General features: G+C 52.4%; 1 protein-coding gene across 6 annotated transcripts in view; it reads right to left on the bottom strand.

Annotated features, from left to right (window-relative positions):
• Nucleotides 1-6,704: 6,704 nt before the first annotated feature.
• The window catches only part of Anks1a (ankyrin repeat and sterile alpha motif domain containing 1A), a 159,939-nt gene continuing 150,260 nt past the window's right edge, over nucleotides 6,705-16,383 (bottom strand). For 3 of the 6 annotated variants that reach the window (XM_041634890.1, XM_041634892.1, XM_041634893.1), the window contains 6 exons: nucleotides 15,440-15,565; nucleotides 15,198-15,269; nucleotides 14,814-14,900; nucleotides 12,203-12,340; nucleotides 10,589-10,759; nucleotides 6,705-9,823 (listed from right to left, as the gene is read on the bottom strand). In XM_041634890.1, the coding sequence (XP_041490824.1) occupies nucleotides 9,704-9,823; nucleotides 10,589-10,759; nucleotides 12,203-12,340; nucleotides 14,814-14,900; nucleotides 15,198-15,269; nucleotides 15,440-15,565 (714 nt within the window). In that variant the 3' untranslated portion in view covers nucleotides 6,705-9,703. Of the gene's footprint in view, nucleotides 9,824-10,242; nucleotides 10,342-10,588; nucleotides 10,760-12,202; nucleotides 12,341-14,813; nucleotides 14,901-15,197; nucleotides 15,270-15,439; nucleotides 15,566-16,383 lie in introns of all 6 variants that reach the window. The other 3 variants (XM_041634895.1, XM_041634896.1, XM_041634891.1) reach the window with 2 other exon arrangements.

The raw sequence follows: 16,383 nt of genomic DNA, 5'->3' as shown, positions 1-16,383 counted from the left end.
GATGTGGGATTCTTCTGTATGCTGTGACCATTGGCTAATAAAGAAGCTTCTTCAGCCTATGGCAGGGCAGAATAGAACGAGGTGGGAATTCCAAGCAGAGATAGGGAGGAAAGAAGGCGGAGTCAGGAAGATGCCGTGGAGCTGCTGGAGAAGGGCCCGGAATCTTTCCGGTAAGTCACAGTCTCGTGTCAACACACAGGTGAACAGAAATGGATTAATTCAAGATGTAAGAGTTAATGAGAACCCTGAGCTAAAAGGCCAAGCAGTGTTGTAATTAATAAAGTTTCTGTGTCATGATTTGGGTCTGGGCAGCTGGGAAACGAACAAGCGGTCTCCATTTACACCCAATGTCAAAAAGAAAATACCATACGTGAAAGAAAATACCGTACGTGAAAGAAAATACCGTACGTGTAAGAAAATACCGTACGTGTAAGAAAATACCGTACGTGAAAGAAAATACCGTACGTGTAAGAAAATACCGTACGTGAAAGAAAATACCGTACGTGAAAGAAAATACCGTACGTGTAAGAAGTGTTTATTTTGGCCTTTCTAGGCCATTGGTCTGTATGTTCATCCTTAAACCAGTAAACTTAGTTTCTTTTTTGGTTTTTCGAGACAGGGTTTCTCTGACTTTTGAGCCTTTCCTGGAACTAGCTCTTGTAGACCAGGCTGGTCTCAAACTCAAGGAGCTCCACCTGCCTCTGCCTCCCGAGTGCTGGATTAATAGGCGTGCGCCCCCACCGCCCAGCTAGTGGACATTTTCTTCATTGACGATTGATGTGGTATGCCTGGCTTTGGTTCAGGTCTGTTGCATGTACCTGTGAATTGTGCATGGTACACGTAGCTCTCCCTTCGAGGGCTGCGGGACTTGCGGCTGGTTCATTTCTGATATTGGTTGTCAGGATTTGAATGATGTTCTCAAAGACCCACGGTTAATGGCTTGGTGCCTGCTCACATGGTACCGTTGAGAGGTCATAGGTCATCAGGGGCACACCTTGGAGGGTCCATGGATGGCCGCGATTCTCCATGTTTAAAGGGCTGGCTCCACCTCATTTTGTGAGATGACTTGAGGAGCATTCGCAGGAAGCTGCCTGAGTGGTTGGTAGTCCCTCGTTTCTCAGTTTTGCTGGAGGTTTTGACCGTTGTATTGAACGTTCCTAGAAGACTGCTCTGTTGCTTCTTACTGGCTTTCAGATCCCCAATTCTGGTTCCACTGTCCTCTGACATCTTGCTCTGGGCTTGTCTGTACTGTGTCCCAGTGTGCAGTTAGTGCTACGACCCAACCCACTCTGCAGCAGCTGCTACTACCTCCCCAGCTCCCCACCCCACCCCTCGGTGCCCCCACTCCTCTGCCCTTCCCTCCCTCCCCGGCCGATTATCAGTTCTTTGGAGACTTCTCTTTGCCCTGACTCATTTATAGGCTGTCCTGCCATTTTGCCATTGGTTCCTGCTTTGATTCTACCGTGGCTAAACACATTCTGTACAGTTTTAAATCTTTCAATTCGTGAAGGCTTGTGTGGCCCCAGGATTCATTCTCTTTTGGTATGTGGTTCCTGGGGAACTTGGGAGAGAAGGCATATTCTGCCCCTATTGGCTGGAGTGTTGGCTCATGTCAGAAAGTCTAGTAGTTGGTAGTCTAGAAGTTTGCAACACCCTGCCTGTGCCCTGCCTACTTTGATCTGTGGCTGATAAAGGGGTGCGGAAATCTATATAGCTGCCCTGTAATACTGGCAAGAGATGCCAGGGACCCCTTGCAAATAACAAACCCCACAAGTTTGCATGAGCCCATGAATGAAATGGCATAGGAACTGCATATAACCTACACACGTCCTTCTGCGTGCTTTAAGCAGTTGTTATATACAATAACCTATTGGTTAATGTTATGTAACTATTGCATTGCCTAGGGAATGGCAGAAGTCTGTGTTTAGTATAATTCAGTGAGGGGCTTTAGAGAGGGCTCAGTGGTTGAGTACTGGCTGCTCTCCAGAGGACGGGAGTTTGATTCCCAGCACCCCCACAGCGCTCACCACCTTTTAAAACTCCAGCTCCAGGAGACCCAGTGCCGCTTTCTGGCCTCTGCAGGTACATGCATACACATGGCGTTCATTTACACAATTACATGTGCACGCAAATCGAAATTGAGTTCACAGTTGTGGGAACCCACAAGCAGATAAGGGAGAGTTGTTTTTGTATTATTTGTTGTAAATACCATAGCCCAGGTGTTTATTTCTCATTGTTCTGGAGGCAGGGAGAGCATGGACGAAGGCCAGGAAGGGCTACTTGTGGTGAGGGATCTTTTTCCAGGGCCGTTGGTGGCCACCTTCTCGTCTTAGGATTTTTTTCCTTGATAGGGGGGTTGCGTGTTTGTGCACATGGGGTGAGGGGAAGGAGAGAGGCCGTGGTCCTCATAGCCGTTACGCCATGACCTTCTGTTGTCATGTAATAGTGTTTTTTCTTGTGATTTGTTCTTCATGAGCTACGCCTTTATTTGTGTATTTCCCCTACCTTTAGGGTTTTTGAGAGGTGATTTTACTGGAACTCACTCTGTAGACCAGGCTGGGATTAAAGCCTGCACCACCACCGCCCAGCGACCAGCAGGATTAGTTACTGTGCGTGTATATGCAGATGGGCACGTGGTTCTGTGAGGGTCAAAGGACAACATTTGGGTACCAGGGATTGAGCTCAGGCTGTCAGTCTTGGCGGCAGGAGTGTTTATCCCGACCCTACTTAAGCAACCCCTTTTACTTTGCCTTGACTGTCGCTCCATGTGAGTTCCTTGGGGACATGTGGTTGATCCATCTACCCTAACCTAACCCAGGCCTTGTGCATGCATACAGGGCAAGTTCCCTTCTATCCTGCACTCCTAACTTTGGATCACATTAGCTTTCAAAGTTTTTTTTTTTTCCTTTTTTTGTTTTGTTTTTGTTTTTTTTTTGAGACAGGGTTTCTCTGTAGCTTTGGAGCCTGTCCTGGAACTCCCTTTGTAGACAAGGCCTGCCTCTGCCTCCCGAGTGCTGGGATTAAAGGCGTGCACCACCACCGCCCAGCTCAAAATTTTTATTTTTTTTTAAATATGTACTAGTGTTTGCCTGCACGTAAGTGTGCCATGTGTACACAGTGCCCAAGGACACCAAAGAGGGCGTTGGATCCCCAGGAGCTGGAGTTTACAGTTGGCTGTGCACTGCCATGTGGGTGTCTACAGGAGCAGCCAGTGCTCTTAACCACCGAGCCACCTCTCCAGCCCCTCTGGATCAGATTTTAAAATCTGCTTCTCTTGTATTCCCTTTGGTGTTTCAAAACAGTGTCAGTATATTGTTTATAACTTTCATGTATTTACGACTTAAGCTGGTCTCAAACGTGTGTAGCTGAGAATGGCCTTAACTTCCCAACCCTCATGCTGGGATTACAGGTGTGCTACTGCAGACTGAGGTTTGAAAGCGATTTCTATTTCATATTATGACTGGCTATGAAGCATTTCCCAAAAGGTTCCTGTGTTGAAGGCGTAGAGCACAGCTTGTGGGTTTGATCAAGTCATCTGTTCCGAGGTGAGAGGGTCTGACCTAACCTCTGGTTAGCCCACAGAGGGATTCATAATTTGATGGCTTTAAAGGAGGGATTGGAACTTATGTAGATGAGGCCCGTGGCTGTACGAAGCGGGCCACTGGACCACACATACCTTCTCCTCCCCCTAGGTTCTTTCCTAACCACCACAAAGCAAGCAGACCGGCAGTAGCAGGTTTTTACTTGCTCAGCTGGCCTCAAGCCCTGAGCTGTGCAGCCCACAGCCAGGATGGCGGGATTTCCTCAGGTGTTCTGTCCTGTGGGAAGGAACTGATTGTTGGGGCGTAGCTCACTGCTGTTGGTCCCTCACTATTGTATTTCTCTCTTTTCTTCCTGCCTCTTGGCGTTATTTGACTTTTGAGGATGGGGTCTTGGTGTTTGCCCAGGCTGGCCTTGAACCTGTGGTGCAAGTGCTGGGCCACAGCACTCGGCCCAGTCTATGCCTTATCTGCAGTGTCCTCTCCAGAGATTTTTAAAAAAGGAGTTTTGAATTTGTATGGAGCTTGTCACAGTCGTCTACCAGTTCAAGTAACAGAAACTTGACCTCTCAATATTCCCCCTTTAAGTCCCTTTGTTACTGCCCCTTCAAATGGGGAGAGGGTGTAGCTGTAGAGGTGCTTGGTGCTAAGCCTGCTGGCCTGAGTTCAGTCCCCATGGCCCACATGCCCACCCCCATACAGTCACAAACACAGTGTGATAAACCCAGGGTCGTCCTCCCTCCTGTGCCTTTGAGCCGGCCGACCATGCTGTCAACTGCTGCAGCTACACGAGCAAGGGCTTGCAGTCGGAGTCTTGCATTAAAGCACGCTTGTGTTTCTGTGGCTGACCTTCCCGCTATGCCAAGGTTTCGGTCTGGCTAACTTTCCCACCAGCTTTTCTGGGTCAATTTCTGGTGACAAAGTTCCTCCATTTTCTTTCATTCTCAAACGCCCTGATTCTGGTTCCTTCCTGAAAAATAATGACTTGTTTTCAATGAGGTAGGATTGTTGTGGAATATTTCACTTTGCAAGGGTGTGTTGCATTTGTTTAACTATGTAAAGATGTGTTGCTGTTTTACCTTGCCTGCCTACGGCACTAGAATGCTGTAATAAAAAGCTGAACAGCCAATAGGGAGGAGGTATTATAGCCAGGACTTCAGGCAGGGAGAGAGTAAGTAGGAGGAAGAATTTAGGCTTAGGGGAAGACAGAAAAAGACACCAGGGAAATGCCAGGGGCCAGCCAGCCATGGAGGAAGCAGGAAAGTAGAGCATACAGAAGAAAAGAAAGGTAAAAAGCCCTGAGCCAGAATGTAGGGGGAAAGAAACAGGTTTAATTAAAGAGCTAGTGGGACAAGCCCAGGCCAAGGCCGGGGATTCTAAGTCTCCGTGTCTTTGTTTGGGGCTGGTTGGCAACCCCCCAAAATGCCAACTACATGAGATTGTGGTTTGTCAATTCCTCCCTCCCATTCAGTCATTTTTTGAGGTGCAGGGTCTTACTCTAGTCCAGAAATGTACTAGAACTCAGGACATAACCCAGAGTAACCTTAGCTCAGGACACACCACCCTAGCATCCCAAGTGCTGGGTTACAGACATGTGCCACCGTGCAGCGGTGTGGGCTGAAGACAAGTTCCATGTCATGTCATTTCTTGTGGTGGCGCACACCTTCAATCCCAACACTGAGAGGCAGAGGCAGGCCGGTCTCTGAGTTCAAGGCCAGCCTGGTGTACAGAGCGAGTCCCAGGACAGCCAGGACTACGCAGAAAAACCCTGTCTCACCCCCCCCCCAATTTTCTTCAGAAATGTGGTTATGCTGTACTAGTATCCTGGTAAGGATTTCGTTGGGGTTATCCATTTTCAGGTTTGTTCCGCCATCAGGTTTGGGTTTCTTGCCAAAACTGTGATTAAGGCATTTATTTATTTAGTAGTATTTTTCCTTTTTGAAATAGTCCACCAGAGAGTCTGCCCACTCTGCGCTCTGAGCCCAAGCTGCTCTGAACGCAAGCCCTCTGTGCCTTTGCCTCCTGAAAGCTGGGGCTGTAGACTTGTGCCGCCACGGGACTGAGGCGTGGCTTGAATTGCTGCTATTGGCCACTGGGCTAGCAAAGGGATGCACAGCTTCCTTGCAGCCATGCTAGACAGATCCAGCTTCCTCCTTTGGCCTCAGCCAACACCTGAGGTGTCTGGCTCCTCAGTGCTGGCTGGGAGCACTGCACCGCCCTCATGAGGAGTCTCAGGTAGACAGCCAGGCTCCCCTGTGGCATTTGGCTAAAGGAGAGCAGCAACCAGAACCAAACTGTCTTTTGAGGCTGCCTCTTCCCTGGTGCTGATCTAGAACGGCTTTTGCTTGCCAGACACCCCCCCCCCCCCCAAATTGGTGTTTCCATTGTTAATCTGCCCTGGGTTTAAACTGTGCTGAAGAAGGGAAGCAGATGTTCCTGGTCCCCGTATCGAGCCATCCTGGGTTTCATGTGGTACAAACATTAATTCTAGTTGTTTCTTTTTATGAATGGCTGCATTCTGCTATGCAGAGATGTTTGGTTTTATATAGAGCTGAGCACATGAAAACGTATCAGGGTTTTAGCGCATGTTTGACAGGGCTTATCACGGTAAGACCCTGCGATGGAGGCTTTGGGCACTGAGCTGCGCATGTTCATCACAAATCTTGCAGCCTAGCTAGGCAACTGGGGGAGCAGTTCTTTGAGCTTTAGACCTCACGCTCCATACAGACCCTCAGTGACATCTGTGGGTGAGCCTGGCACAAGGTGTAAAAACCCATCTGTGGCCACGCATCCCTTCTCGTTCGGTCATGTCCCTAAGGATCCCGTTTCATACAGGGTTGACTGTTCCGGGCTTCCTTGAAGAACGCTGGAGAGAATTCCCAAACTTATCCCAGCCAAGCAGAGGACATGTGTCCTCGATCTGCAGTGGCGCCTAGCCTGTGTTCACACGTAACATGAGGAAAGCAGCTTTCCATTCAGACTCGGAAGCTATGCTGGTTTCCACCGCTCTCCTTTATTAGCTCAGTCTGTCCTAAGCTGTACAGCTACGAAAATAACAGACGGAGCCGGAAGCCCAGGAGACGCGCACTCCGTAGTGAGGTCAGCCTATGCTGTTGCACGGTCGGTTATGTTTGGTACCATAAGGTGTTCATAATTCAAACAAAATCGGACAGATTAACAATTTTATGTACAGTAAAACAAAAGGGAAGTCATTCAAGTATCAAAATACGGAAACAAAGATTAAATAACATTTTTCTTACAATCCAGTCCCACTGTCCGCCATGAGCAACAACTCCTGTGACCTGCAGCGTAGCCGACTGTGAGACACTGTGACAATTGCAGCCGTGGGTTCTGAGTGCTCGAACCCGAGGCTTCTGGAGAACTCCTGAATAGGCAACCTCAGAGGCAGAGCCCGCCGGAGCCTCCTGCTCAGGGTAGTGAGCTGGCCGGGAGGCAAGGAAGGGGGCCTGCGGCCACCGCAGCAAGAGCACTGGGCACATTTTACCACTCTGACCAGAACGGTTCCTTCACAGCCTCGGTCTTGCCACAGGGCATGACTCGCACAAGTACCAAAGGCAGACCCTTCCACTTGGCATCTGTCCTGAAAGGGAGAGACCCACCCCGAGGAGTCGAAGAGGAATTTCTTGACTATTCAGAAACCAATCTTGAAAGGAGCCCCAGAGCAGACAAGCCAGAGACTTTCTGGTAGAAACACCCTGAATAAATAAGACATAGCAGCGTCAAGGGGAAGTGCCTGCCTGGGATTTCTAGAACAAAATGCAGCTGGAGCTCATCGTAGTGTCTACAGTGTCCCCAGGCTTCGTGCCCACCACCGAGCTCACCTCTGGGAGCAGGATTCCTGCAAGGTGGGAGCTGAGGGCAACTTTCTAGGGCTGAGAGTGTGAGGCAGGGAAAGGAAGTTCTGTCGCCGGTACCTAGCAGTGGAGGACCATTGGCTTCTTTCCCAGAGAGGACAGAGAGCCCACAGGCCTAGCAGAGGTCAACCCTGCTTCCCAAGGAGCAGCCACGAGGAAGAGGCGCCCAGCAGCACTCCACGCACACGCCCCAACTGCAGTCACAGATCTGCACGAGCCTGACCTGCTGCCCCCGAGACCGCACCCACGGGCTCAGTGCTGCTCTTTGCTCTCTACTCCAGAAACGCTGGGGAGTGGCTGGCCTGGCTTGTCCCCATCCCCCAGTACTCTGCTCCGCATCGTTCCTTAGGCCCAGGAGAATGCCTGCCACCCACGTCACTCTAAAGAGCAAAGCTAGCAGAAGAGTCCGAGGGACACCACTTATCCTCAAGACCACAGCCGGGAAGACTGTCACTGGACGTAGCCTTTTCCACAACTGGAACAGATGTGTCCAGCAAGAGGAAACAACAGTCAAAAAGAACCAGAGTGAGGCCAGCCAAGGTCCAAGCTGGCAAGCTGCAAGCTTAGCTGATAATCCCACTAGCGCTCCAGACAAAGCCACTTCTCCCTTCTGACATGGCTGCTGCAGCCTGTCAACACACGGCACAGCTGCCGTGGGCAGTGCCAACATGGACAGGAGAGTACCAAGGAGTTCCCCACACCAGAAACTACTTGCTCATCCCCACTGGAACCCCAGAAACTTCTGCTCTGGCCCAAGTGTCATCACCCCAGCCTAGCTCTAGACTAGGAGCTGGGAACAAAAGTTTGAAGTCTCAGCTCTGCCCCAAGCCACCCCCAGGCTGGGACTCCATCCTGAAGGCAGAGGGCTGTACGGACGAGGTCTTTTCCTGTCATCTTGATCGACAGCTTTATCCAGAAACTGGAACCAAGTGTTAAAAATTTATAAAAAAAAAAAAAAGTTTTCCTATTAAAAACACATGTCCTGGACAGGCCACTCTTGGGCCACCAAGAGTTATGGTCCCCTCGGCTTGACGCCTGGTGTCTTCTCTGCCTCCATGACTGGGTTTGATCTGCCAGACCAAGCGCTGAAAGGAGATCCTACGGGCAGGGCTGGGCCTGGGTCTTCAGAGCTGCCGACGAGGCTCGGTGCTGGGGGCAGGAGCCTGTGCTTTCCACGGCTGTTTCTGCAGCACAGTGTGGCTCCTCAGTGGCTCAGCTTGGCAGAAGCAAACAACGGGGGAGGAAAGAGTTAACCAAAGTCTGCGCAAGGTGGAGGAAATGGAAAGGACACAGAGCAGAAGAGAAGTCCCTGCCTCCCCCGAGCGGAGCAGAGCGGAGTGCCCTCCACAGCCTACAGCCCTCTGCTGCTCCTGGCCCATCTGTCCAGGAAGGCACAAAGACAGGCGGTGGAAGGGCCAGCCCTGGTCCCAGCTCAGCGCTGACTGACTCTTCCACTGTCCTACACTGTTGGCACCAAGGCCACAGGCATCAGTTCTTCTGCCTCCTGCCATCTAGACTGATCTTCCCACAGCTCCATGATGCTAGCTGTGGGGATGGCTGGATGACGGCTGTCTCAGGTCCCTACCACCACAGGGAGTGTGAGAATGCTGTCAGACACCAGAGAAGCTGCTCAGTATCCGCCCTCTGCGCAGGCAGCTCCACTCTGAGAAGGAACTGAGAAGGAAGAAGGTGCACTTGTGTGCAGGGCATGCCCTCGGTGAGCTGGACTCCAGAGCCAGGCCCACAGCACAGAAAGGGGCCAAGCACACACAGGTCCCTAAGAACCCACTGTTTGGACGTGCTCGAGGGTGTGGCCAGTACCAACCTTGGCCCTTACAGAAAGTCTGTCCCTGGTGAAGCCACATCACGGGGCCTGACCAGGTGAGAAAGCAGCTGTGTGCAGGGCGCCTGGCACTGGTGGTCACAGTGGTAGGTGGGTCAGGAAAGGTGAAAACTGGTAGCTTTTGGCATCCAGCTGTGACCCAGGATTGGACAGGAGAGGAGAGCAACCTTGGGGAGGCTACTGGGGTCCCCGTGGAAGCTACCCCCACTCCTCACCTCCCAGGGCCTAGTGCAAAGGCTTTGGGGCCCTCGGATGGAAGCTGCCCTAGTTGTCCTCGGCCCACAGGGAGGTTCACAGTGTGGGTGGTGGAAAGCAGGAGCTGTGAGGGAGGAGGTGTCTAGAGCTGCTGCCAGGAGGGCAGGTCCCATGCAGCTGGAAGGAGAGCTGAGACAGCAGAGCCATCGGGTGGCAAAGGCACAGTGGGGTAGTGGAGACAGGGTGGCTGTTTAGAAGATAGTGGTCTCATACTTGGTGCTGAGGCTCCGCTTAGAGTCTGGCTTTGGGTCCACAATCCAGGAAACACTAGCGTGGGATGGGGCCTCCTGGTCCGAGTCAGGCGGTTCCAGCTGCCAAACAAGGAGACAGGGTTAGGACTGAATGTGGCCTCTGCACAGGGCCCGCACACCTGCCCGCCCTGAAGGTGAAGGACGGGCACCTCCAGGAGCCTGGAACAGTTCCTCAGGGACTACGCAGAGGAACCCTGCCCAACTAGAGTTCAGTCTGGTCATGGTGGGCAGGAAGGGGACGAATGCTCAGCAGCCCCCAGCCCCTGGGTCCCTCTAGTGGGCAGAAGAGCTCAGCCTGGGGCAGACCATTCTAGACCTTTGCAGAGGACACACGACAAAGACAAAGGGCAGAGCACACAGTGAGGGCGTCTCCAGAAAGGAAAAGAGTCACACAGGCAGAGCACAGAGGCCACCGGGATATAAGAGCTCACGGATGCTTCAGAGAGCCTGACACAAAAGACAGCGGGAGGCAGAAAGACCTTGGCTCCAGGACCAAGAGACGGCAGCGGTAGGTAGGAAGGACGGTGGGTGGTGCAGGTGTGACAGTGACAACAGCGACTATCGGGGGGCATCGGCACCTGGGGCACAGAGCAAAGCAGACAGACGGGGGGGGGGGGGGTGTCACTGGTGCTGTAGCCACACATGGCAGCCCCAGGATGGCTGCCCTCTCCTGCCCGAGGAACCCAGGGATGCAGGGGGAGGGGAGCTAAAGGAAGAGGGCTGCTTTCCTGGGGCAACTGCCAAGGAGTGAGAAGACATTTGATGTGCCCAGCTCCACCCAAGCCCTGGGGTGCTTTGTGGATGGGGGGTGGGGTGGGCACGTACTGCAGACTTCCTCACGCCGACCCGAGGCTTAGGCACCGGTTTGGAAGATTTTGTTTCAATCACTGCAGCTGCAGAGGCCCCCATCGTCCTGGATTTCTGGGCCTGAAGGGCCAGCTGATAGGCCACCTCAAATGCCTGCCCCAGGGTCAGGATGATCTCGTAGGTGAGGTTCTGGGAAGAAGCAGAGAGTCTGCTGAGCAGTGCAGATTCCTGCAGACCCCCTATTCCTACCGGGAGTTAGGGAACTTCTTTTTGAAAATAAAAATTGAAGCCCAGCAGTGGTGGTACACACCTTTAATAATAGCACCCAGAGCCAGGGACTTTAATCCCAGGAGGCAGAGGCAGGCAGCTCTCTGAGTTCAAGGCTAGCCTGGTCTATACAGCGAGTTTCAGGACAGCCATGGGTTATACAGAGAAACTCTGTCTCAACCAAAAACAACAAAACAAAAAAACCCAACAGACTTATTTCAAAGTGAGGAATTTCAGCACATTTAGTTTCCTTAGGCATGATTCTTTCAAACACTAAACTTCAAAACCAGCTAAGCTGGGGCTGGAGAGACAGCTCAAAGGTTAAGAGCACTGGCTGCTCTTCCAGAGGACCTGGGTTCAGTTCCCAACACCCACATGGTGCCCTCTTCTAGCCTAAAGGAATACATGCAGACAGAGCCGTCGTACAAAAAATAAAGATCAGGGCTGGAGAGATGGCTCAGTGGTTAAGAGGATTGCCTGCTCTTCCAAAGGTCCTGAGTTCAATTCCCAGCAACCACATGGTGGCTCACAACCATCTGTAATGAGATCTGGCGCCCTCTTCTGGCCTGCAGGCACACATGGAGGCAGAATATTGTATACATAATAAATAAATATTTAAAAAAAAATAAAGATCATTAAAAAAAACCAAAGCCCAGCTAGGCTGCTCCTATCACAAGAAGAGACACCTGCGGCCCATCCCTGGTGTCCTGGGGACTGTGCTTTCTCCTGAGTCTTCTCTGGCTGGCTTCCCAAGGTGGAGGGAGCACCAGTGATTGGTAGTGTGCCCGTGGTCCACCGGCCTGCGGTTATGCAGCACAGCGAGTTAGGAGCAGGTGTGCCTCTGTGAGCCGCAGGCTAGGAGCTACTAGCTCACACCACGTAATCTTCAGTACAGCCCAGAGGGAGTAGAGGTAACGTTTTTAGATCATGCAGCTACTAGGGGCAAAACTGGGCATCTGACACCACAGCCTGGGACTGCAAAGACTTTCTGTAGTGTCTGTGTGGAGGGAGCCCCAGAGCGCTGGACACGGGAGACTTCCTGCTGGGTGAGTAGGAGCAAGGAGAGCCAAGGCCAGGGTGTACCACTACCAGCAGCTTGGGGCCCTGTCCCACCTAGGAAACACGTAGCTAAAAAACCAAGGTGCCACCAATAGCCAGGCTTAGGGTGCTTCCCTCTGGGCTGCCACTCCTGCTGTGAAAAGGACTGCACTGGGCACCACTGGGCTTCATTCGTAGGCCAGTCCCCTGCCTGCTAGGGCTAGGCCAGCACAGATCCCCATCCAGTGACAGAATGTGGCCCCTCCATGGCCTTGCTCATCTCTGCCTTCTCAAGGCAGAGCCTGCTGTCGTCACGGGGACACTCACCACATCCACTGTGCTGAAGACGTGGCAGTAGTGGTGGCTCGTCTGCAGGTCCTTGGTGATGTAGGCAAAGGTACACAGGTCCTCCGGGTCCTGCGCAGCGCAAGAAATGTTCCGGATCTCATGCTCAGCAATGACATTCTGCCAGGAAAAACGTGTTCTGGAACTCACGGTCCCCTCGGGGCACGCCTCTAAGATTACCACCCTAGCCTTTCAGCAGCCTGGAACTCCAGACAAACCCCTCTTTTTCCTCACCCTGGCCATGGCCAACAGACAGCAAAGTGTTCCTAGGCAAATGCATGCTCCACCTGTCCCCACAGGAGGGCAGCAGAGCACCCAGGGAGGCTCTTAGGCCAGGCCAGGGACCAGCAAACAGAGTTCCAGGAATGTGACGGTGAGGTGGCTCTGCCCACCGCTGCCCTTTGAACAGGAAGTGCTTCAAGGACTCACATACTGGACACTTTTCTCCAGCTTTTGGCCATGTTCTAGAAGATGCTGGAGACTTTAAGAGGCAGGGCATAGGAAGCAGGTTACTGAGAACATGCTTTGGAAGGTTATACCTGCCCAGGCCCTCCTCACTGTTTCCTGTCCACCACAACAGAGCGAGCTGTGCTTCCTCTTCTGAAACTGTAAGCCAGACAAGCCCTTTGTGCTCTGAACTGGTTGGGCCGCTTGGTCACGGCATGAACAGGTAACGTGGAAGTGGAGCTACGGCAGTGCCTAACCTGACAACATGGTTCTCGCACCTCTGCAAAGGGGGACAGAGAAGGCTGCGTTCTGTCCCTGCCCCTGGACGGAGGCTGAGGTGGAGCAGGTTGCATTAGAAGGGGCTATGGCTGTGGCTGTTTGAACCAGGCTTACAGGGAGAACTGGAAACAACAACCCAGGCAGAAAGCTGTAATGAGGCTGGCCCAGGGACAACATGGTTTCTGACGACAGCAGTAGCATTAAAGAGGGGCCAAAGGCTCTGCATTAGAATAACAGGAAAGTGACTTTGGAGGCAGTCTGGGCATTGGGCTACCCTACCCATGACAAACACAAGAGGATGGAGGTGTGAACTCACTGGAACCACTAGAGTGATCTGCCTGTGCAGGGCCACCTAGGAGGTTAGGAGGGTTTTCCTGGAGCCATCTGATCGTGTTCTACCACTGTGAAACACTATGTGTCGCTGTGACTAGCCAACAGCTGAACAGGATAAAGTTAGGCAGGAGGCCAGACGAGGAGAGGAAGAGGGGCAGATGCGGAAGCAAGACGGGCATGTTGTCCTGAGAAACGGCACCAAGCCACATGGCAGAGCACAGATAAGAGCTGTTAGTTAATTTAAATGTAAGACTCAGGTAGTAACTGTTAGTTAATTTAAATGTAAGACTCAGGTAGTAACGCGCCCGAGCTGAGCTATTGGCCAAGCATGTATAATTCATACTAAGCCCCTGTGTGTTTATTTGGGAGCTGCTGGCAGGAGAGACTTCATCTACAAGCCACAGCCATGGCCTAAGGGCCCAGCTACTTTAGTGGATGGCAGACCCTGGCATCTCCTATGAGATGCTAGTTTTGCTGTCATGAAGAGAGAGAAAGGTTACAGGGTCATGGAGGCCTGTACTCCAACTTCAAAGGAAGACCATGGGGCCAGGGGAATTCAAGAAGCTGTGACGGTGACAGCAATGGAGACTGAAGGCACCAGGAATATGGATATTTCCCAAGAAAAGCTGGGAACAGTGACCAAAGGCAAGAGCTGAAACAGCAGGGCTTCCAACCCCCCTGGCCCTCACAGTACCACACCACATGCCCAGATGCCGGCCATGGAGCTATGGGTACCACTGACCTTGCTGGGTCCTGGTTTGCTTTGGTCTGATCTTTCTCTGCTATTCCTTAGAGTGAAGTTTTTATTCTGTGTCATTCAGTAAGTCGGGAGCATGAGATTTGTCTCCCAACTTTTACTATTCAGGACGTAAATATGAGTAGGGAGTTTTGCCTGTGTGTACCTGTGAGCCACATGGGCCTGGTGCCTGCTGAGGCCAGGGAAATTCCATCTTCCTGGAAGTGGAATTACAGTTATGAGCCACCATATGGATGCTAAAAATTGAACCTGGGTCCTCCGGGAGAGCAGCCAGCGGCGCTCTTACCCACTTAGCATCTCTCCAGCCCTGGTTTCTGAGTTTTTACTGGTGCTCATAGTTAATAGTCTGAGCTGGGCATGGCAACACATGCCTTTAATCCAGCACTTGGGAGGCAGAGGCAGGTGGATCTCTGTGTGCTCAAATCCAGCATGGTTTGCATACTGAGTTCCAGGACGGCCAGGACTACATAGTGAGATTGCTAGGTGGTCAGGAGCCACTGGGACCAGCGGCAGAAGATATAGTTGGAAATGAGGTGTCCCTGGAAGGATAATGTACTGAAGGCTGGCCTTGGCTGGTAGGAGGTGCCAGAGGCTTGTCCCTGTCCCCTTGAGCTCCATGAGGTGAACAGCCTCTACCACACGTGCCCCAACCCCGTGTATACTGCCACCAACACCGAGGCAGGTGACCACAGACCAGCCCTTCTGAAACTCAGGTGGTTTTCTCTCAGGCATCCGGTCACAGCAGACACCTGCCAGCAGGCCTCACGAGAACCATACCTTGTTGGAAGCGTCGATGAACTTGACCCCTTTGTATGTGATGGACAGGATGATGGTCGGGACTTTCTTCATGTGCTCTGTAGACTTCTGTAGGAAATACGGGGCAGGCTGAGAGTGCTATCTGACCGTAAGGTCCATCCCTCTGTGGTGCAGTAGGCCCAGGAGGTGGTAAATGGCATTCCCACTTGCTGCTCTAGTCAGCCACCTCCCCACGTTTTCCCCTTTTATTCTCATGTTGTGCATATGCCAGCAAGAAGAGGGCATTGGTTCTCATGGAGCTGGAGTTACAGGTGTGAGCTGCCATGTGGGTGCTGGGAATTGAACCAGGGTCCTCGGTAAAGGGCACCAGTGCTCTTAACTGCTGAGCTCTCTCCAGTCCCTTACCCGCATTTTGGCACAGGCATCTTGTGTGGATTCTGTCCCTCGCAGATCTTTGATCAGCATGGAACCCAGATACTGTGGGAAGGGGCAGAAGGTGGGTTCAGGAACACGTGTGCTGTCGTGTAGGATGACCTAGCCAATGTGGGCCATCCTGCTGTTAGACACAGTCCTCTCTCCTGTCCCCTTAGCACAGCCGCCCCAGAGGGAAGGGAGGGTGGCCATCTGGGGGAGCGCGAGCGACTCACATTAGCCTCATAACCACAGGATTCAAAGATGAGTTTTTCTGGCTGGTGCTGCCAGCTCTGCACCGGGGCATAGGGGGCAGCCAGGCTGGGCGGACGGAGGGTCAGCTTGGTCTCACTGGGCTCCTCCTGTAAAAACACACACAGTTGGACACTGCTCACCTATTCCAGGGGAGCTCACAAATTCACCTCCTGGCCTCTAGCATACCCAAGAGTGGGGAAACCAGTGACCCCAGCAAGGGCAGAAGTCAGGTGCAGAGGGCAGAAGTCAGGTGCAGAGGGCAGAAGTCAGGTGCAGGGGGCAGAAGTCAGGTGCAGGGGGCAGAAGTCAGGTGCAGAGGGCAGAAGTCAGGTGCAGGGGGCAGAAGTCAGGTGCAGGGGGCAGAAGTCAGGTGCAGAGGGCAGAAGTCAGGTGCAGAGGGCAGAAGTCAGGTGCAGGGGGCAGAAGTCAGGTGCAGAGGGCAAAAGTCAGGTGCAGGGGGCAGAAGTCAGGTGCAGAGGGCAAAAGTCAGGTGCAGAGGGCAGAAGTCAGGTGCAGAGGGCAGAAGTCAGGTGCAGAGGGCAAATAGGCACCTGGGCAGCACTGGGGCCAAGGGAGGTGCTCTCAGGGCAAGCGCAGCCAGAAAGAGCTCTGGCACCCGAGATAGGAGCACGCACATAGCAGGATGTATGGAAACAAGCTGTAGGCATGTATCGCATAAAAATAAAGGCTGAAACCATGGAGCTGAGTCCTGGGCAAAGGATGCGATTTAAATGGGCCCTCTGCTAACAACTGGGGTAGTTCAGACAAGAGTCTATGCAGGGGATGGAGATACAGGTTCAGAAAAGAGCTCAGACTTCTACCATTATGTGCAGGCTCCACAGAGAACTGAACAACTGGCAGTGTTCACGTCTGTAAAATAAACAGCTGCAGAAAGGAGAGGGAGTGCGGAGAGAACAGGGAGACG

This window comes from Microtus oregoni, unplaced genomic scaffold, assembly GCF_018167655.1.
Source record: "Microtus oregoni isolate MIOR12 unplaced genomic scaffold, Mior012 000046F_ref0000063, whole genome shotgun sequence".
Taxonomy (NCBI): domain Eukaryota; kingdom Metazoa; phylum Chordata; class Mammalia; order Rodentia; family Cricetidae; genus Microtus; species Microtus oregoni.
This window is presented reverse-complemented; position numbering and strand designations above follow the sequence as displayed.